The 23,078-nt window shown below is 40.1% G+C and overlaps 1 protein-coding gene across 3 annotated transcripts in view; it reads left to right on the forward strand.

Annotated features, from left to right (window-relative positions):
• The window catches only part of BNC2 (basonuclin zinc finger protein 2), a 296,481-nt gene that overhangs the window by 45,032 nt on the left and 228,371 nt on the right, over window positions 1-23,078 (forward strand). The window contains exon 3 of one of the 3 annotated variants that reach the window (XM_065878632.1): window positions 4,303-4,386. The exons of the other annotated variants lie outside the window; for them this stretch is intronic. Within the exon in view, the coding sequence (XP_065734704.1) occupies window positions 4,303-4,386 (84 nt within the window). The remainder of the gene's footprint in view (window positions 1-4,302; window positions 4,387-23,078) is intronic. 3 annotated transcript variants of the gene reach the window in all.

Genomic DNA, 23,078 nt, shown 5'->3' on the forward strand with positions numbered 1-23,078 from the left:
ATCTGAGTATTTCCTCTTGTTGCTTGGTATCATCTAACCACTGACGTGAGGCTGTTATTGCTTTTCTCTGGCTTAGAATGTAACAGAGCTTGTACCCAGCCATGTCCCTGAGTCCTCTCATGGGACTCTTTTGGGGTTCTCTCTCTCCCTCTCTCTGTATTTTAGAGCCAATTCTCTGTCTCCATTCTTTTCTAAGTTCTCCTTGGGTTCAGATCCTTTCCCTCATACCTTCACTGCTAGATGGAAGCTACCAAAACACATACACTTCAGAACTGCTCTGGGCTTACGGCCACCTTCACCAAAGAGTTGAGATGGCATGGAAGTTAGTTAATTTATTTAGGCTCTGACTTTTTATAGTGCTTATCAGGCAAATGCCTGCCTGAATGTTTAATGTTTAAAAATAAAATTAAAGTTCAAATGGGCCCTGGCTTTTCAAGAAGCACCCCAGATTCTATAACACCTTTTTGTGGTAACACGTTTCTCCTCCCAAGTTATCACTTCTGCCTCTCTTTCTTTCTTCATTTGTTGCTTACCCACCTTATTCAAGTATTTTGAACGGTAGCTCCCGTTTACAATGTGGAGATTTTTATGTCTTCTTTTCAGAAATCTGGTCCCTAACAGTCTTTATGTATGATCTCAGTAAACAAAGAACGTGTGTGTGTGCGCGCGTGCGCGTGTGTGTGTGTGTGTGTAGGAAGCCTGCCATATTTCCTCCCTGCCCCACGGAAAATATGTTTTCTGGAAGCCCTTTTGACACTGAAGTGAATGCCCACTGGCCCTCCCTTGTTGAATTCTCCTGAGAGGAGAGAGAGAGAGAGAGAGAGAGAGGCCTTTATGCTTGTTGTCATATCTTTTGTTTCTGCTGATTATACACAAAGTAAGTTGTAAATAGCTCTCTCGCACACCGTGATTCCTTTGAGGTCTCTACAGGAGAGTAGATATGCACTCAGCTCTAGCTTCCCTGGGGGATTCTAGAGGGTCCCTTTCAAGGCCTCTTACTTCCTGTTATAGCACCAGCCGAATGAAATTTAGATGAGTTCTAGACGATTACCATCCCATAATGAAACCTGCAGCCTACTGTTTAGAAATACTAGCTGATCAGTTTAGTTTTTTTCTTTGTTTTTAAATTAAATGTTTTTATTACTTTAAGAGTAAAGTATACAAAGATGCAACAAAGAATAAAAAAATAAAATGTCCCCTTAGTCCTACTACGTTTCAGAGATCAAAATCACAGTGAACATTTTATGAAAATCACGGTAGAACTTTGTTTTAAAGTATGATGTTGAAATGCACACTAAACACTAGCACGAAGACAAGAGGATAAAATTGGAATTCTCCAAATCAATTTGAATTTTCAATTCCATTGAAAACAGAAGGTACACATCCTATTTTAGTATCTTAATTTAAAATGGAGTAATAATGAGTTAAAGGGAATTCCCTGGCTGTCCAGTGTTTAGGACTCTGCACTTCCACTTCAGGGGGCGCGGGTTCGATCCCTGGTTGGGGAACTAAGATCCCGCATGCCGTGGGGCACGGCCAAAAAAATTTTTTAGGTCTGCTGTTTCTGTCAGGCATTTTTTGATTGCTTATAGATAGTTGGCTGACTGCTAAGGCTTTTGAATCAAAAGGCCTAATTGTCTAGGTGTGCTGAATTATACCTAATTAGGTTATCAAGCTTTTACATCCTGTGTATTTTCCTTGGGACATTTTGATGAACTGGAAACAGATATAGCTTGCCTTTCCCTTATACTTTTTCTCTGGCTGATAATTGATGACTCTAATTGTGGTGGGTGACATAGGGGGAGTATTGTTAGATGGTGAACTCATGAGTGAAACCATGTGGATTTTGGTTCAAATCTCAATTTTCTCATCTTTAAGGTAGTCCGTTTTCACAGATCAGAAGGATTTTCTTTTCTGCTCAGAAATCCTAGGATTCTAAGATGGAGAGCACTCTTCGCTTTCCTCCTAGTTCCTTTTTGTGATTTGGATAGCTGAAACATTCCAGTAGCCTGGCACAGTTTCCTTCCAACTTACTCACAGACCTTTTTGTTTTCTCTCAGCAACTGTGTATTTCTAAGTGTTTGAGGTTGTAATTGAGTGTAATTGTAGTTGTTTAACTTTCTCCATTCCTCTTGAGAGTGTTTATGAAATGCCTTCTGTGAGGGTAAAAGGAACTAGAAACTTTGTGACATGGTCAACTAATATTAAGGTAAGTGGCAATTGTTTTGTTGTACATGAAATAAAGTATTATTTACACTTAATTTGCAACATATGCATTCTGGCTTATCTGCTGTAATCAGTTAAGTAGTCACGTTTATTAAGGTTTTATAGGAAATTTTGGGGGGGTTGTTTTGATATGGAGTATTCTAAGTAATTTTTCCCCAATTCTTCTCGTGCACCCTAGGGAGAATTACTGTTGCACAACTCATTGGTGCCCTCACCATGTGTCAGTGTGGGGTGGGATCAGCATTGTTCTGTGGGTGACACAACACAGACGCAGTGTCTCTATTCCTCTCCATGACCCGTTTCTTTCTCATTTCTCAAGTTAGAGGAGAAATCCCCTTAAACCTTGCTGATGTTGTCCCAGACCAAAGAGCGAGTAGTAGGTCTTGATTTCTTGTGACACTTTCTTCATTTCCTTGTCTTCTTCGTAATGTCTTTCCTATGAAACATCAACAAATGCCTCTAGAATGGATGCTACTAAAAGCAACTATTCCATGTTTTTCATTAACTTCTTCGAAATATGTTCTCGCTCTTTCTCATTTCTTAAGTTTGGGCTTTGTAATTTTCTAGCATGTGCCCCTGAGCTAGTTATTTACCTACTCTAAAGCTCCCCCTTTCTTGGGAAATGGAGATGCTCAGATCCCATAAGATGGTTGAAAGGAAAAAAAGGGTTAATCTCGATGTAAGTTACCCACATGGTGACTGGCACAATGCAAGTGCTCAGTAAATGCAACCTCCTTTTCCTTTCCTTCTCAGGCTCCAGGTGAAGAAATTTGTGGGTAAAGAGTGGTTAATTTCAAAGACAGCTGATATTCTGTTGGTGTCACTTTATGGAAATAGGCAGGAAGAAAGAATAAGACACTTGAAAAGAATAGGAAAGTTGGACCTAAAAATGTTTGAAGAGTTGACTTTTTAAAAATATATATGTTATATTCACTAGGAAACTTGCAAAGTGGAGTTTATTGAAAATTGTTTAAATCTGGAGAGGTGAACAGATTTGTGGGTCAAAAGAAAGAAGGAAATACCTTCTAAGACAGCATGCTTGGCTGAAAACTGATCTCTGAACAAAGGAAATTGATTGGCACAGATGATCCCAGTTGGAGTTAAAAAAATAAATAAAACAAAATACCAAAGGAGGGCTTTGAGAGGGAAAGAAGATACAGGTGAGATGAAGCTGATTGATGGATTGAGATTCTGATACACATAGATAGTTGTATGATTAATGAAGGTAGTATGTGTTTGGAAATACTGAGTAGAGATTTAGAGAAGAATTTAAAAAGCAGAAAACAGGTTTCAATGGAATCTAAATTCTCTTTATCTTAAAAATTTTAAAATGAAGTAAGCATGTGACTAGTAAGTAGGTAATATTTCAGGATGAGAGTAACTAGTTGTAATAGGTAGCTTAGTTTTGAAAGGGAATCTTAGCGGCTTTCGTTGTAGGATTCTAGATACAGAGAAACATTTACTAAGTCATAGCTTTCTTGTTATTTTTAGTGTTAGAGCAGACGTAAAATGAGCCTCTTAAATGTAGCTCAAATACAGTAAGTAAATAATACATGTTGATAAATACTAGCCCATGCCAGGAATAGAAAAAAAAATTTTTGAACTGGTATTTTAAGCGTGCAAAGGAACTTTAGGCATTATAGAATGCAGTTTTCTTAACTTCCACTTAAGAAAATGAAAAGAGAAAAAAAAGTCACCAATTTCAAGCAGAGATTCTGTTTCTTTTTCCCTTCCCTCATTTCCTCCCTTCCTTCCTTTTGACTTTCCTTCTTCTCTCCTCCTTCTACAGTCCACAGATATTAAGTGCCTGCTTTGGCTGTGGATACAAGGGGCAATAAAATTTATGTGGATTTTTTCCTTTTAGAATTTACCTTTTGGTAGTTAATAACCTTGGGTGTGTGATATTTACAATATATTTGACCTACTGAGTGTCAAAAACCTGTGAAGCCGTGATGGAAGCCGTTCTGTTTCAGAACTGCAGTTGGGATGTCCCTGCTTCTGCCTGGGTCAAGTGTGTTTGTGTACAGTTTGCAGCAGCCTCCACAGCCAGCATCTAACTTGGCCGTATTCCCCCAGGTTCCAGTGGCATGTGCTGGCAGAGTGCTGGGTGCAGACTTCTGCCCAAACCTGGAGGAGCCAGACCAGAGGCTGGAAGTCCAGGTTGGAGTCTTACTGTTTTATCAGTTGGGGGTGGTGTGACAGTAACAGTGGTCTCTGAAGGCCGTGCAGATACATCAGATGCCATCAGGAGACAGGCAGCTGCTGAGACAGGTATAACAGAGGGCCCAGTGTAGCATCTGTACAGCAAAAAGTCCTTTTCAGGATAAATTGTATGTAAGTAGAGATCATTCATTTACTCACTCAAGAAATCAAGACTTAGTATGTACTGCAGTGAATAAGAACGTGGTTTCTGAAGGCTGGCTACCTAGGTTGACACAGTTGCTATGAGATCTTTGGCAAGTCCCTCAACCTAACTGGGCTTTAGCTTTCTCATCTATGAAATGGAGATTTCCCACACTAGGTGAATGAGGATTAAATGTTCTAACACATGCCTAACAGTTAGCACAGGACCTGGCACGTAACAGGCACTCAGGAAATCTTAGCTCTCAATTTTTCAAATCATCATTATCGACTGCTAAGAATGATGCTAGGCTCTGGGGACACCTGGGGAGCCAGTCATGTTTCCTGCATTGTGGTCTCCCAGCTCAGGAGAATGGAAGCCGTTCAGCTGGGCGCTGTATTAGAAAAATAGGACTTAATGATAAGTAGCTTCCTTCATAGATTGGGAGATACGTCCTCTGGTGTAATATTAAGTTTATTTACAAAGCACATTTTTCGTGAAAGTATTGACTTGGAATTCGTTGTGTGGTCTTGAGAAATTAGAAACAGTGTGGTGTATTGCAGATTAAAAATATAAATATGACATCCTGGCCAAAGGCCTATCTCCACTTCCAGGTACCTGTTAATAGTTATGGAATGTGTGTGCCAAAGATGCAAAGTTGGAGGCTGAAGTTTCAATGTGGATGGCACCCCCTTGCGTGGGCAAACCCATACTATTCTTTAGGGCCTCTACTTGGCGTCATTTTCTAAATTTTAAGACTTAGGGGATGAGCATAGTGAGCTCAGTGTTAAAACTTTTTTTTTTTTTTTTTTAAACTGATTTAGACACCCCAAATGAGAAAAGAGAATAGTTTTAAAAATTGACTTCACAGTGGGCGTGATGGCAGAAATGGTGGTCGGAGGAGGTTTCAGTTTTTGTAATACTCTGAAGGGGACACCATCTCTTGCACACCTGCTCTTGGCCTAGGGAAGGCCACCTGAGCTCAGCGGTGCCACAAGCTGGTACTGTCTGGGCGACATATGGCTATGATACAACAGAAAAGCAGGTGTGGCACGTATGAGACATGATCATGCGTTTCCCAGTTTTAGAAAGCGCACAGCTTGTGTGTGACACATATATGCAGAGTGATGGAAGACTTTTTGTGAAGAGTAGTCTGATCCTTGACCCCTTCGGGTAGGACGAGTGATGTTCTTCAAACACGTCACCTGGAATGGTCTGTCATGGGTGCCTGTTGGATAATCTGTTTTTGAACCTTGAGTTATGGAGCAAAGAGCGATGGGTTTTGCAGATGTGGGTGCGTGAAATAAAACTGAAAGAGGCTAATGGAGCACTTTACTTCGACATACCAAGGGAGATAATGTATATTTACATGTTGTAGTGAAACCGTGGTCGTAGGTAGCTAAACAGATTGTGGAGTTGACAATTCAGCGAGGGCCTTGCAAAGAAGACCAAGTTACTGGGCAAAGAAAAGAAAGTGCTCATTTTATTGGATTCCTCATTGCAATAGCATTTTGGTGGACTGAGTGGAAAAGATGAATATGTGAAAAGATAGTCAACTACAAAGCATTGGTGAATTAACTGGGACCCACTTGAACCATTTCTTTCTCTTTTCTAATTATGGCTTCCATACACTTGAATAATATCTGGTACATATTCATATTATGTCCATCATAATAAAGTTGACACTTAATATATTCTTCACCAGCTAACAGTTCCAAGAGTAGCTTAGAGTCCTTTCATTTTTGCCATGGCATGTGTGTTCTGGTCTTTTTTTTTTTTTTCTTTTTTCCTATCAAGTGAGCCATTTCTTATTTTTTAGTCCAACTCTGCACTCCGGGGAACTCATCATAGGACTTGCCAGCGTCGTTTACTTTTCCTTCTTGGATCTCAGACTTTCCCCCAGGGCCAGGCATTATAACCATGAGAGGATTTTATGTTTGGCCTCTTGATTCTGAGAATAATCTCTTGTACACCTCGATTTAGGAGCTCTGGCTTGTTTATATCCTTTTCTGTGAAGGATTTTCATTTAGACACACAGTACCCATATCTGGTTTACTTTTATATTTTTACCTGACATGAATTCTCAGGACTGATGGAGCCCCTTCCTCTTCTTACCTTCTTTCTTTTAACCCTTTCCTTTTAATCCTTAAAATTTCAGGTGACTTAGCAACTTTATCATTTAATAATCCCAAGATCCCTGACACTCTTTCATGAATATATCCTTGGTTTTGAATGACTGTCATTGTTGAAGTCTGAGCATGACTTGACTTTTGCAAGGGCATCTGCTGTCTTTTTTGTGTTAATATACCTGCTTTAGAAAAGTAGCTGGAAATCCAGACTTTGATTTACTGTCTTAATTTTCTTCAGTGGCTTTTGAAGTACATATGAAACTCTGTACTTTTTTTAGCTCTGGAGGTTAACTGATGCATAGGCTCCCAAAATTGTCCTCGTATATAATTATTTTATGGTAGATTGTTATTCTAGTTTAGACCTCCCTTAATTGCTGTTAAATATTTTATTTTGTTTTATTTATTTTTATAAATTTATTTATTTTTGGCTGCATTGGGTCTTTGTTGCTGCGCGCAGGCTTTCTCTAGTTGCGGTGAGCCAGGGCTACTCTTTGTTGCGGTGCATGGGCTTCTCGTGACGGTGGCTTCTCTTGTTGCAGAGCATGGGCTTCAGGAGCTGTGGCACACGGGTTTCAGTAGTTGTGGCTCTCAGGCTCTAGAGTGCAGGCTTCAGTACTTGTGGCTCACGGGCTTAGTTGCTCCGTGGTATGTGGGATCTTCCCACACCGGGGCTCAAACCTGTGTCCCCTGCATTGGCAGGCGGATTCTCAACCACTGCACCACCAGGGAAGTCCCAAATATTTTATTTTTAATCATAAAAGTGACTGTTTTAGTCTCACTGTGCCTCATCATGTGTTGTTACAGTTAGCCTAGCACAGTTCCTTTCCTGGTTGGGAATTCAAGATGTGGGGTTTGACTTGGTATTTTTCACCACTAAAGTGCTTAGAAAATTAGAGTAAATAATGAACCAATATTTCAGTACCCGATTAGACACAATTTACTGTGATATTTCATAAACCACAGACTCCTTTCTTCTATGAACTCGTGAAGGATCACTTTTTTTTCCCCAGACATACTGGGGTGCAAATGTAAATTTCCATACAATTTAAATGAGCTGCTTCCTGTAATTAATGAACAATTGTGGCTGCTGTCTAGTCTACATTGTAATTAACCGTGATCAGGCTTGTTTAGTGATGACACTGTTCCTGTAATAATTTGACAAGCTACTGTGAATTTGCCAGGTTATTAAACAACCTGCAGCATTCACTTACAGAATCACAGGGACAGCGGCGGCTGCTAGTTAAATGCAGCATAAGGGCGAAGCAGAGCTGCCCATTGAAGTCTATCGATCACCACGAACAGGTTTACATTCCTGTGATTTGGGAGAAGTTAATTAATTTTGTGTGGGTTGTCTTGAAAACTTTTTATTACATGGTAAACCTAATGGGGCAAAGCTGGTCATTTTTGTGAATTCATAATGAAGCTAACCAATTTTCTATATTGTTATCATCTATACGGACACCCGGAAGCTGAGGTTTCCCCCTTCCCACCCTGTTAAATAGATGTAATATTTTAAACAACAACAGCAACAAGCTGTTCCCTCCCCAAATTTATTCCCAGCATCTCTCAAATACAAGTTTACTTTTTTATTGAGTGTGTGTGTTAGGAAGAGCAGATGACCTTGTGCCAAGCACAGTCCTGTCACAGGGAGAGGGAGCCGTCCAAGGGGACTGGTAGCCATGTCCATAGTCACTAGCGCACCCGCCGGCCTGAGCCCCCCTTAAGGTTAAGAACTGTTCAAAACGTTACTGTCTAGTTACTGTGGTGTCTTTCATTCAGATTCTGTTTATTGACTAAACCACAAGGATTCCTGCCCAAAGTACCAGGCGGTCTATGCTTGACTGATTTTGATTTTCTAACATCAGCCCCGGGGTTTATTTGAAAAATGTACATACACTGCAGCTTTAACAAGTCAAGTGACTGCATGTTTTTGACCATGGAGTCGAGTATATCTGAAGATCATTAAATTTAGAGGGGAAAGGAGGGGTGGAGAATAAGTGTAGTAGTCATTGTACCATTGCAAAGAGAGAGAGAGTGTGGGTGTGTGTGTGACACATGGTTTTTGTCTTTTCATCTTCTCCAAGAGCCAGAAAGTTTCCTGCCGTTCTCTTTCCAGCTATTGACAAATGATTGCCAGATGTGAGATCTTTGCAGTGCTCTTTCCCTCAGCAAACCTGCAGCGATGGGATATTTGATTCTCCCTTGCCCATTTCATCTCCTTTCCACATCTGCCAGGGACACACAAGTAATACATCCCTACATGAGAGTTTAAAGTTTATTCAGCTCCTTTTTCCCCTCCGATAAAATGTGTTTGGAGACAACACAATGAGGTCCATATGACTTTCTCCCAACTCCACTGTATGAAATTAGTTGTTTATTTTACTTATCTACCTCTCAGTAATTGAACGATTTCATTTTAGTTTCGGTCCATGGAAAATTTGATGCAACTCTGGGAATGCTAAGAGTTTCCTATTGTCTGCTTGCTGCAAGTATACCATCACCACAGCTTCTCTCTGATCGTCTCAATTCTGATAAAAACTAGGCTGGTGGTTTCTATGGACTTCCTAGGAAAGTAGTTTTAATAAACAACTGTCAAAATAGTAAGTGTAGCATGTCTGGTAAAATTCAGTAGTCATTTAAGATCTAAAAAGCCATCCAGGAGGGAGAAAATTCAACTTGTTCGGCTTGGTTAGCTTACCTTGTATTTGTGTCCATTGTTAAAGTTGTTATGGATAAGGTCCTAGTTTTAATCCCAAATAGCTTATAAAAGAGAACGTATAGTGAGTTTTGAAGGTATCTGAAATTAGCCTGTGTAGGCCACACACATAATCATTGACATGCACAGAAGCCTTTTGCATCTGCTTGGAATCTGTATTGATACTGGTTTTTTTTTTTTTCTCATCTTAGTTTACAAATATTTTCCAAAGTGCTCTTATAGCTTGTGTTCATACTATAGGGTGGGCTGACACAGGTGGCCTTGCAGTTTTCCTATTACACTTTTTGGCAAACGAAGAGGCCCCTTACTCCCTGAATAAGATCAGCATTTTAATTTTTTTTAACATTTAAAAAATAATCCATAAAATGTCTGCCACATGTTCCCTAGTTGATGGAAATGTTTTCCAAATTAGAGTGTAGTATTGGATTCTTATTGTAAAAGTGCTAGCCTGTTTACTATTTCAGCTACCCTCTTAGCTACCTGTCATTATACAAATTTATTTTTTTGTGTGTGAATCTCAAATGATGAATGTAAGATAATTACTATTTATGAATTTCTGAGGAAAATTTGTGTGTGTTTTTTTTTTTTTTTACTGTTAAGAAAGTAAATGGCTTGCCCATGTGAGACTCAAAATAGGAAAAATGTGGTCTCTTTTTCATTCTGTTCTTTTAAAAAAAAATAACAAAGCAACAGCAAACAAAACCTAACAAGAACGAAAACAAAAAGCCAACAGCCCCTGAAAAGAAGAAATCCTACTTAAGCCTAGGAAAAAGAGGTCAGCCAAACTCATGAAGATGTATACATGGAATGTCTGTTACTTTTTGTCTGTCAGTTAGATTATACCCTAGTAAAGCTTAACAGAGAATAAGGGGCACAACTGCTTACCACAAGTTGCCAAAATGTTGCATGTTTCTGTGGGAAGTGTCTATTGAACAGGAGAGAAAAGAATTGTACTTGAAGAAACCGTTCACTCTTAGAAGACAAGGCGGTGATCCTGATGGGGGGAGTAAGTTTAAACAACAACCCCCAACACAAAATTACCGTGACCAACAAGGATCGCTGTGGAAAAACTGATGTTTTTGTTGTCCTTCGACGGTGCCCGAGGACTGACAGCAGGCCAGGCCCTCAGTGGATGCCAGTGGCTGGGAAGGTGGAGGCGAAGAGTGCTTTCACGAGACAGCAAGGTTAGGGGCTCCTGTGGCGGCACCAGGTCCCTTCAGGTTTGGGTCGCGTCTTGGGACTTGCTGTCGCTAACGCATTTGCTGGTCTCTTGTGCCTTCCTGCCTTTTCTTCTACATGGTTAGAGCCCGGGAGGCAGAGAGGTGCTAAGCACTGGAGGTGCCATCCAGCCCGAGTGCCTAGGGAACATCCTTCAGAGGACGACCTGTCACCAGCCGTCAAAGAGGAGAGTGGCTTTGTGGTCTCTGAACATCTGGCCATGCTGCACAGGAAGCTGAGGGGGTGTCATTAATTGTGATGAAATAATTTAAACCATCAGGAATAAATGAGGCTGTTAAGCTAAGTTCAGATTCCATTTGCCACGCACATGTGTCTAGCAGCCTGTGTGCAGTTAAAAACAATTGAATTATATTAGCTCATGAGTAGAAGTGAAAGAGATACTGTCAATGAAACAGCTTGCTGTGTGGTGATGACACAGTGTTGAACCACTTCATAGAGTTACAGTTTGTAGTATCAGTCTATTGAGAGTGGTACAGTATTTAATGAATTTTTAAAAATAAATTTATTTATTTATTTGGTTTATTTTTGGCTGCATTGGGTCTTTGTTGCTGTGTGTGGGCTTTCTCTAGTTGCCGAGAGCGGGGGCTACTCTTCGTCGCAGAGCGCGGGCTTCTCGTTGCGGTGGCTTCTCTTGTCGTGGAGCACAGGCTCTAGGCGCGCGGGCTTCAGGAGTAGTGGCACGTGAGCTCAGTAGTTGTGGCTCGTGGCCTCTAGAGCGCAGGCTCAGTAGTTGTGGCTCACGGGCTTAGTTGCTCTGCGGCACGTGGGATCTTCCTGGACCGGGGCTCGAACCCGTGTCCCCTGCATTGGCAGGCGGATTCTTAACCACCGCGCCACCAGGGAAGCCCCATGAATTTTTATGTAAAAGGATTCTTAAGGTATTGAGAGAGATAGTCAGGACCAGTGGTTTATTGGAGCACAGAGAGGACGGGTAGGTGGATGGGTTTAAAAAAGCAAGCCTTCGGGCCAAGGTGGTTGGGTGGACGGGGTTCTTAGTCTGCTAAGCCGGGCTGAATTGATGCACAGTGGGCCTTTCCATAGATTCTGGCTTTGAGTCAGTATTGGGTGCTGTTGCTCCGCCTACGTACTCCAGGCTGGAGGACGATTTCTCTCCGATGACCAACTTTGGACGTCCCTTTGAGGCTTCCAGCACTTTGGGCACATCTGTGTTGTTTTCTTCAGAATGAAAACAGCTCTCTTTGGTGATAGATGACTCCTTCAACCGATGAACGTATTTTTAAGGCTTTGCATCATCAGTGAAGACTGACTTCAAGTGTAATTTTCAGGCACAGTGGAAAGAGGCAGTCTTCACTTCTTTACAAAGGCAAGACTGTCAGGTTGGAATGTCGGGACATCCCTGAGGTTTTGAGCACTAAACTGAGCAATGATGTGTAGGTTCCAAAGTACATTTCTAAAATAAAAGTCATTCCTTTTATCCATGAGCAGAGTCTTCAAATTTGAACTTTTATTTAAAAATAAACACAGGAATCTGAAAAATAAAATGAGGCTGTTTAGATACAGGAAGCATTTTTTAAAACCATCGGAGAAGTCATCCCTCTAGCAGGCGGAGGCGATGGTCCAGAGCCCTGGCAAGCCTTGGACAAAAGCCATATCGCTAGCTGTGTCTTATCTCGCTTTGCCCTGTCCATCCCCTTGCTACCTCATTGCCTTTCTCTCTCCCGTGTTGTGTATCTCCTTTGTCTTTTCCTTTTCCATTTTCTCTTTTCCTTTATTCTCACTTATTTTTATCCTTTCTCTTTACAACCTGTTCTCATTCTTCATCCTCCAAAGAAACGAACTGCAATTCTGTTTTCATTTATAGTGTTAGTTTTCCTGCTACTAGTTAAAAGATTAATATGCTTTTTTAAAAAAAATTATTCATTTTTATTTTTGGCTCTGTTGGGTCTTCGTTGCTGCACGCGGGCTCCCCCTAGTTGCGGTGAGCGGGTGCTACTCTGTTGCGGTGCGCGGGCTTCTCATTGTCGTGGCTTCTCTTGTTGCGGAGCACGGGCTCTAGGCGTGCGGGCTTCAGTAGTTGTGGCACGTGGGCTCAGTAGTTGTGGCTTGTGGGCTCTAGAGGGCAGGCTCAGTAGCTCCGCAGTATGTGGGATCTTCCCAGGCCAGGGCTCAAACCCGTGTCCCTGGCATTGGCAGGCGGATTCTTAACCACTGTGCCACCAGGGAAGCCCTAGGTTGCATTTTAACTTAAACTTGTATATGACCATTGGTGGATTTTTTTAAGGAATGTGAATGAACCTTGATTAGCTTTTTTTTAAAAGGAGTGCAGACTACTCACTAAGTTATCCCTTTATCTGGACGCTTGAATGGAATTGTTGTCGATGAAAGCCAGAAATTTGTGGTTCTGCGTCACCATCTTCCTTCTTCCTCATAGAAGGAAGACATTCAAATCAAAACACTTGCGTTTCCTGATGTCTAATAGAGTAACCAGTCGTTAGGATGATGCTCCTTGTGTGTTTGGATCTTTGGATTTCATTTTAATTCATGTAATAGAGTAGGAAGACTTAAACGTTCTTCAGATCTATCTTCTTGGCATTGTTGGAAGGATTGAAGGAGATGATGTGTGCGGGGGGCACTGTGCCTAGCACATTGTAAATAGTGATGTGACTGCGTTATTGTTATTATATAAATGTATAAATTGTACTAGCATCTGTTGGCTAAGCAGGTAAAAATTAAGAATAAATCTCCTGAAAATTTCACACATCTCTACTATTTAAATGTTACTCACCTTTAAATAAAAAGTTTTACCGTTCTCCTCTCAAGAATAGGGAATGCAAGGTGAACGTGGGAAATTTTGAACAAGATACCTATGTTTTTCTTTCTTTACTTGGAAGAAATCACTGCATTCTGTAGAACATTTATTTGTTTCTCAAAACAAATAAAATGATAGTATAGAAAACAAACTCATGGTTACCAAAGGGGAAACGTGGGCGGGGGATAAATCAGGAGTTCGGGATTAACATACACACTACTATATATGAAATAGATAATCAACAGGGACCTACTGTTTAGCACAGGGAACTCTACCCAATATCCTGTAATAACCTATATGGGAAAAGAATCTGAAAAAGAATGGACATATGTATAGGTAAAACTGAATCACTTTGCCGTACATCTGAAACTAACACAACATTGTAAACCAACTACACTCCATTATAAGATAAAAGTTAAATTTAAAAAAAGAAAATGATAGTATACTCAGTAGTTGCTTGACATTTTCTCTTGCAGGTGTTTTAGTAAATACAGATAAAAAGCAGTTTCATGAACGTAAGTCCACCGCCCCCACTCTACACCTTGTAATGTTGATGGTGTGTGAACTGGATGCCCCTACATTTTGGGGGACCTTCTTTATTCTTCTGCTGTTATTACTCTCACTGTCTGCTTAAGTAGTAGTAAATTTGTAAATTCTGTGTCTTGAATCGTATATTTCAGGTACATTATAGATTAAATAAATGTTGGTTGAATGGCCTGAGAAGTGCATTTTTCATCCTGTCTCAATACCACTGTTTCTATGAGAGGATATTATCTAGATTTCAGGTGACCAGCTTAACCTAAGCTGTTCATGTTGGGAACCGTCGGTATTAACATAAGAAGCTTATTTTTACTTTATGTAAGTTCCTTTGTCATAATAGCTTCATAGATGCTTCGTAGAGGGAGAAAGAAAAAGACAAGAAAACACGGAAGTATTTTAATTCTTGGCTTCAGTAGAGAGAATTATGTGTTTGGGGGTGTGTGCATGTATATGGATTTTGTATATACATACAACATATATCTCATTACATACATATTCACATATTTTCTTTGTTTACAAGAATAACTGGTGATGTTCTGTTTGAATATTTTGTTGGAGTTAGGCATAATATATAATTTACATTGAGAACACTTAGTCCCTCTACCTCCACCCGCAAAAGAAAGAAAAAACTTTTGTTTGGGTGGATAATGGAACCTCAGTTTGTGTGTGAGATTCTTTAGGACTCAGTATTTTTTTCATGTGGTTTCGAAATTTAAACCTGGAAATCATCTGAAGTTATATAATGTAATGTCTTCATCTTATAGATTTGGAAACTGAGGCCCAGAAGTTTTAAAAGGCTTGCCCCAAATTACATAGTTAGTAAAAATTCTCCATTTCTGACATCTGAAGAATGGAGTTACCCAAGAATATAAAGTTGTTACTCTTTAATGTTCAGTACATGCCAGTGGAGTTTCATGGATTGTGGAAGCAGACCAAGTCCCCTTGAAATCATTGTTATTATAAAAACCATCTTTAAGTGCCTTTTTGGGATGGTACTGTGTTTGCATCCTATAAAAAGTGAGCTGAATAGACAGGGTCTCTGCCCTCTAGAAGTTTATAATCAAAAACAGATAATGTAGCTGACATCTGTTATTGTATTAAGGTCCTACAAATAAACATTGATCAAATATATAAATAAAAGTTTTATATCAGAGACAAGTAAAAACCTGTTTGCTTGCCTGATTCACCCCTACACTGAAACCATCCGTGGAAGTTGTAAAATGACTAAACTGGACTAATCCTGACACCAGGATATTCCTGTAGGTTGTTATTTTTTAAGGGTTTTCATGGAGTGCTGGCATTACCATCATGTCACTGATAGCTTATTGTGATTGGGTCTAGATTCAGAGATGTTGTTTTTATCTTTCTGGTTAAAGAATTGGAAAGAATTGAATTTTCCCCCCTCTATGGATTTTTCTCATTTCTGCGATACCTGCTATTGTAAACCAGCATTCTGGAGTGTACTTTACAAAAGGTATCCAAGCCCCCCCATGTTAATAGAAATGATATGTTTTTAAAAATTAACAGCCTTCCCCCCCCCCCAAGTCACTAGAAAATGCATTAAAACAAATATAGGAGTTTAGGATTGATGCTGTAATGAGATGAACTTATATATCCAAAAGGCTTCAAAGGGAATATTGTAAGAAGAGGTAAGTTCACAACTTTGGAATGAGCAAATCTGGTTGTAAGTTTGAGTAAAGCTGTACCAACTAAAATTAAGCATATGAAAGTTGGCAAGGGAGATAGGTATTGAGTTTGATCAAATATTTTCTTTCTGCATGCTTCAACTTTAATGCAAGGTATTTTAACAGTCACTTCAAAAATGAAGTGTGGGGAAACTAAAACAGCAACATCGGGAAGTCTAAACATGAACCCGTAACAAAGTTCAAGACATTAAAAAAAATAGCTGTCCCTACCCTAGTGTGGGTGTCTGTAAATTAAACCATGTGGATGCATAAATTAATTAGAAGCACAGTCACGGATATAAGTCAAACTTATTTGGTACACTGATGAAATGAGCATTGTTTATAAGGTTATCTTGTTATTTAATCTCCTCTATATAAACCTGGCTAGTTAGAATTATGAAGTAATAATACAATTAATGTGATGATGGTATACTTTTTCTTAGTACAGGCCTGATCCTGTAGGCCTTTCTTGACTGGGGTTTGTGAATATAGAGGACCATAGGAACTGGAAATTTTAATTAGCAAGAATGTTCCTCCTTTCCCCCCTCCAGTTGTGTGGGGTTGGTTTTTTTTTTTTTAATCTCAGGATGTTCCCTGGATAGTTTATTCTTGTTGAACCACTAATCGACTGACCCTGAAGAAGGAACTGCCTTTAGATATTATTTTCTCAAAACTGTGCAAAGTTCATTATGAGAGCTACCTGCTGTCTTGCAGCTATACTCTGCTGTGCTACTGGGTCTCAAATAAAGAGAAAGTTTTACTTACAAATGAAGCCATTAGGAATTTCTTGAAGAAACAAAGTTTTTTTTTTTCTTTGATGTGCAAAGGAATTTTGTTTATAACTATTAGTCATATAAGTCCATGTCTAACACATGCAAGGAACATTTGTTATCTTTTGTATGAAATGGAAAGTACTCTTGTCAGCTAGAGAGTAGAAAACAGAAACACTTTTTTAAAAAGCTAAACAGAATCCTAGTGCAGAAGAAAATTGTTAGTGTCATTATTTAGTATTTGATTCAGAACTTTTGCTTGGGATTTTTTCCCCTTATTTACCCTGCCTACTCTCCTAGTTTGCCACCCCCCAGACTCCATGAAGTTGGGTTTTTTATGTCTACAAATGAAGACTTTGCTTATGGGAAGTTAAATCAAAGCTGTGCACTTTATTGACCTTGCTCTCAGGTTGCTTACCTACTCCATGGTGTTCTTTTATTCTTTAGCAGAACTTGACAGTGGTGTCCAATAATTTAGCTAAGGAATTGCAGGGAAAAAAATGTCACAGGTAATTCCCTCTTGATTTATTTTTATGAATGCAGGCTGATGGCTTGTTGTTTCTACTTAATCTCATTTAGAGAATGGATTTAGAACAGGGTCCTTTTAGGACTATGCACAGGGCAATTAGGAATGTGTATCATAAAATCTTAATTGTGATTTTATTTTGCCCTAAACGGTTAGGATGTTTTTTTCCTTCTCTACTGGTCTATGTTGATGTTAAACATTTCCAAATTGACAAATCAGCTATTTGGATATATTACCTTAAAGATTTTTCTCTTATCTTCATAGGAATGCTGCACATTTCCATTTCAACAGTGATTATGATGCCATGGCAGCATCCCCTGGCTGTTAGCAGAATATGTAGTATTTCTGTGGTTTTGTGAATCAGTAACCACTAAAAGATTTCAGACCCATCACCTATGAATGCTTTGTGCAGAGTTTGCTTAATGAGAGCAAATGTGGCGTAAGACAACCTCAACAGTATGTGTAAGGATACATTTTCACTGTTACACTTGGCTCTGTCCTGGATTATGCAACTTGGATTTTCAGTCACTGTTAAACTATGCAGATATATCTGATGGAGTTTGGGTCTGTTTCCTGGAAGCCTTTCAGGACGATACTTGTGAAACCAGTATTGAAATCAGGGGCTCTGCTGATCAGAGTCAGGCGTATGGTGGGACATGATGCCTTCTGGGTTGAAGAGGTGACTAACAGTAGGCCGACAGTTCTTCTCTTCTTGCTTACTTGAGCTTGCTTCTCAGATCTGATAGGAAGCGTGCTTCAAAGAGCTGAGAAGGCAGTATGGGCTACGTGCCCTTTTTCTAGCTGAGAGAGATACATATGGCCAGAGTGTGTGAGAAGCTCTGAGGTATAGTCTGCGTCTCTGTTGAATAGAAGCCCTGGTGGTAAAAGTAAAGGGCTACAAGTTAAACCCTTCAGAATTTTTCTGATGAGTATAGCTTCTCCATGGGCTGTCTATTCTTTTGGGTGGAAAGATCTAGCCTTCCTGTGCTTTCCTAGTTTCTTTCCCTAAACATTTATCTTTTCCTTTTACTGTGAATTATGTCACTTATCTCTTCCTTCATTTTGATACAGTCAGATACTATGTTATCTTAGGATCTTTGGGAAGATGACTTAACCCAGGTCCTCCTGCAAACAGATCCTGAGACAGTGCCTTTCATGAAGGTACTTAGTTCGGGTAGATCCCAGAGTAGGAGTGAAGGACCTGGGGAAACCAGCACAAAGATGAATTACTGAAGTACTACTGTTAATGGTGCTCGTTCACACTTGGGCCTTCAGAGGTACCTCATGAATATGTCTCCACCCAAAGTAAAAGGAGAAAATGTTTACCCATTTGCTCTCATTCTCGGTTGAGCAGTGTGGCCCTGGGAGCATTAACTCTCCACACTTCTGATTTGTGCCTGTGCATCCTCCTCCAGGTCGTCAGGAATTGTGAGGCACACGGGGCAAACTCAGAGCAAGATGCTAATTAGCTACGAATTGGGGAAGTTGGTTGATGTGGCTGGAACAGGTGGTGAGACAGGAAGGATTTTTGGTAGCGCAGGGGAGGAGCCTGCTTTTGGGACTGATGCAGTGTTTTCAGGGTGGCTCTAAAACCTAGAGCCCTCTGGAGTATTGTCCGTGCCGAATCCCTCATTTGTTGTAGCATGCTTGTCAGGTGAGTTCAGGTGCTTTTACCTCCGCTTTGTTGCTAGAAAGGAACGTTGACATTTTCCTAATAATTTCAGCATACCACTTGAAAAATTCCCCATTAGGACCAGAGTGATCTGGAATAGGTAATGCATTTCCCTATCATGGGCACAGTTCCATCACTTTACCCACATGGAAGCACAAACATTTATAGGCCTTGTCTCAATTATATACCATATCCTTGATTTTGGAATGGGGGAAAGTTGTTAACTGTTCAGCTACTCTTACTATTCTTCTGAAAAACAGTTATTTAGCAGAATTCTTCCTCGGGGTGATCTGGCTCTTTCAGATCTTTAAACGTAGACTCAAATCCTCACCACCTTTTTCCAGATGGACCCAGGAACCCCAATAGGTATAGTTGATGCCTCTATTAACTGTGATATCTGATAGATTAGTGAAGGTTTAGAGAAGAGCGTAAGGAAAAACAAAAAGGTAGTCCTCAGCGAAATCAAAACCGTACGCGTGTCTTCGGTACTTAGAGACGGAAGAGACTGTTTCCCAAATCAACTTCTTAGAAGAGCAGCTGAGTTGCACAGTTATTATATGTGTTCTTTTATTGTAGTTATGGGTTTTTATTGGAGTCAGGGTCCAAAAATGATAAGGCTAACCGTTGTCATGGATCATGCAGAGGTGATGAAACAACATCAAGGTTTCCTACCATCCACCCTTCGCAGCAGTTCAGATCTTTAACACCCTTCTCTTCTCATAAGTGGGTGGACTGATTTTAATCATTTCTTTGTTGTATCTGACTTCTTTCCTTCCCAGATGTTCCTGTTTTTAAAGAAATACTTACTGCTTCTAAGATGGATACTTTAAGGATGGTAGAGAAGAACACGTTCTCCATGTGGACACGTAGATGGAAGGGCACCTTGCAAATGAAATGCATCACACAGGATCTGACATATAGTAATTCCCTCAATAAATTATTATTTTTTTAAAAAGGTAATGGACAGGGACAGGAAAACCAGAGAGGCAGATTCTAATGTGAATATAATACAGAGCTGTTAGAACATCGTCAATCAATTGGGAGTTTTGTTGTCCAGTGAGATGCTCTTCTGATTTGCTCTTTTGCCCCATTTCAGGACAGACAGTACTGTTTTAATCAAGAAAGAATTCAGTGTACTCTGTTAGCACTTTGTCTTGGTCTGAGGGAGTCGAACAGTTGGGTGATGTGAGGTTAAGATACCTTAGCACCTTGAGGGCACAGTACAACCTGAAGGGTGTGATAGAATATACCATCTAGAGGATAAGGAGTTTTAGATGCTAAGGAAAATGATTTCCCCTTGTGGGCTCTTCAGGAACACTTTTCTGTCTTGTGGTCGGTCGCTTTCAATGTATGGCAATTGCTTTTTCCATTATGATCCCAAGCTCCAACCAATAGGTACAATGTTACGCAACTTATAGTTACATTATAACCAAAGTATGTCACATGTGGTTTCTGAGTGGCTAATTTACAGTAAGTCTTTCTCAGTCCCTAAAGTGGATGTTATGACTAATTTGAACTCCCAGGGACAGAGGCATTTTTTTACATGAAAAGTGTGTGTGATGGGGGCGTGGGGTGCAGGGTGTAGAGATAGGAGGAGTAGTAAACCAGCGTGTCAGCTTATTCACATACAGATGGATCTCTCGGCGTCTCCTTTGCATCCTCGTGGGTTGTTGTGAATTATCTGCTCACCCTGGGAGAGATGTGCTCTGAATTCTAATAACTTGAAATCTGCGAATCTATTAAAACCATATTTGTAGCGCTAAAAAAAAATGATATTCACCGGGCAGTTTGCCCAACAAGAGAAAGTCAAAGAGATTATACACTTATCCTAAGTAACAGCAACCACCCTGCCAATTCCTCCTTTGAAAGAATACAGCAGACCCAAATTATACATCTATGGGTAAGGGGAGACAAGAAAAGAACTCAATATATCAAAATCAGAAAGTAAATTCCACGATAATGGTTACAATAATGTTTCAAGATGTGATTTCAGCGTGGGCCTAGTCATGAACTAATCATAGCTTAGATGGGTTTGAAATTGTTTAAAGCACATCCTGAGGTTGTTAAATATGTTTACTCCTCTCCCTTGAAATTAGAATATTCACTCATATAACAATAGATCCCAAGATCACATGTGGCAAGGACAGCCACCTCATTGTTTGACAAAGAAAGTGAGGCCCGAGTGTCATGGTGACGTACTGTGGTCAAAACGTGGTCTTCTGATTTCCCATCTAAAGGTCTTTTCATCCGGGACTGAATTAACATATTTACCACCAACAGTATGCCACGGGCTGGTGATAGAAAGATGCATAAGCCAGTGTTTCTGAGGGAGCTCTGCTACATGCAGTGGGTGGTAAGCTAATCTGTTCAGAGTTGTACTTTGATCTTCCCAAGGATAGGTTTTGTCCTGTTCATCTTTAGGGTCCCAGCATCAACCATCATGCCTGGCACTTAGTAGGAAGGTACCTAATCATTGCTTGATGGATGGATGGATGAATGAATGAATGAATGAAGGTGATAAATGCTGATCGTTATGCCATGGAGTCACAGAGGGCAGGCAAACCCAGGAAGAATTCACACAGGAGAGAAGGTTTTAGTCAAGTTTTTGAATAGTGTTTTTCTACAGCAAAAAGAGTGGAGAATCGGCAAGCTCGGCTGAAGGACACTCTCCTTTAGAGTACGAACCCAGCTATGTTCATCTTTGTACGCTCCGGACTCCAGCAGAGTGGCTGACACTTAGTGGGTTCTCAAAAAATACCCTGTGTGGGTTTCTCCCTATATAAACTTGAAGTGCACGTTCCTTTACTTTCTGTATTAAGAATCTGGTAAATGTTTTGGTTTTAAAATATTTTTTGTTTGATTATATCTAAATAATATGTATGCTAGAGTAAATGTTACCAAAAGAATAACTCTCTCCTTCGATTTAATTATGTCAATAAAAGTTGAAAGGACTATTTGCTCAGGTAATCCTCACTTTATGGTAATTGGGAATCGACTTTCTTTCTTGGGCTGTTGAAGGTGACTACTTCAAATGACGACACTAGGCATGACGTAAAGTCCCAGTGTTCGTTTTCAATTAACCACGTTGTTGATCATCTTGTCCAGTAGCAGTACTTCAGTTGTTTGCACTGCCCGTCTCAGTTGAGTAAAGCATGGAGTCAACAAGAGCCTGATTATGGATTTTATTCTTGTATGGGCTGGTTAGATTTGCAAATTGAAAAACCTCTTGAATAAACATAGCACTCCAAATGCTGGTTAGCTGTTAAATAAATGGGTGCTGTTCTTACAAAGGAGGACTTGGCTAAAGAAGGTAGATCATCACATCTCATTACCATTCTTGGATGAACAACCAAAGCATGTATTCTGGTGACAGTGGTTTCATAACATTAACACGTGTGTGTGTGTGTGTGTGTGTGTGTATGTGTGTGTGTGTGTGTGAGTGAGTGTGAGAGAGAGAGAGAGAGAGAGAGAGAGGGAGAGGGAGAGGGAGAGGGAGAGGGAGGGAGGGAGGGAGGGAGAGGGAGAAAGAGGGAAATGTGTTTCTCTCTGAAATTAGTATTTACCTCTTTTATGGAAATAGGAAACCCACAATGTTAATTGTTGGCTTAAATCTTTTTTCAGATTAAAATACCACCCCAATACAAGTTCATAAATATTTGAATTTGTTTGTAAATTTTAAAGCACTGTGTACTCGAGCAGGAAAAAAATTAAAGGAAAAATAATGTCAAGCAAGTAAAGTGTCCAGGTTGAGTAATACTGATTACATTAAAGTGAAATAGCTACCGCTTCCTCAAAACATCAGACTTTTAAAAAGGATATATCACCTCAAACATGTGTGAATCTTATTTTGAATGGATTAATGTTGATTATATTTTATACCAACAGCAAAACAGATAAACTTGCTGTTTAGATATCTCATTTGAACTGAGAAAACGTATCAGTTCAGCTGCATGTGTGTTGAAGTTTTAGCAACAGGATTATCCAACAAGCCTGAGTAATGAAAGCTGACCTATGGTGTCTTTTCTTTTCTTTTTTTTAAAATTTATTTATTTTTTCTTTTTGGCTGCGTTGGGTCTCCATTGCTGCGTGCGGGCTTTCTCTAGTTGCGGCGAGCAGGGGCTACTCTTCATTGCTGTGCGGTGGCTTCTGTTGTTGTGGAGCTCGGGCTCTAGGCGCGCAGGCTCAGTAGTTGTGGTGAGCAGGCTTTAGAGCGCAAGCTCAGCCGTTGTGGTGCACGGGCTTAGTTACTCTGCAGCATGTGGGATCCTCTCGGACCAGGGCTCAAACCCGTGTCCCCTGCATTGGCAGGTGGATTCTCAACCACTGCACCACCAGGGAAGCCCTGACCTATGGTTTCTTGAAAGATGTTTTTACTTAATTGCCAAGATAGCTTAGATGTTGTTTAGTGCGTTGTCAGTTGCATTGTAGTATTCAGATAATTGAAAGTATTGGTCAGTAACCCCC

This window comes from Phocoena phocoena, chromosome 6, assembly GCF_963924675.1.
Source record: "Phocoena phocoena chromosome 6, mPhoPho1.1, whole genome shotgun sequence".
NCBI lineage: Eukaryota > Metazoa > Chordata > Mammalia > Artiodactyla > Phocoenidae > Phocoena > Phocoena phocoena.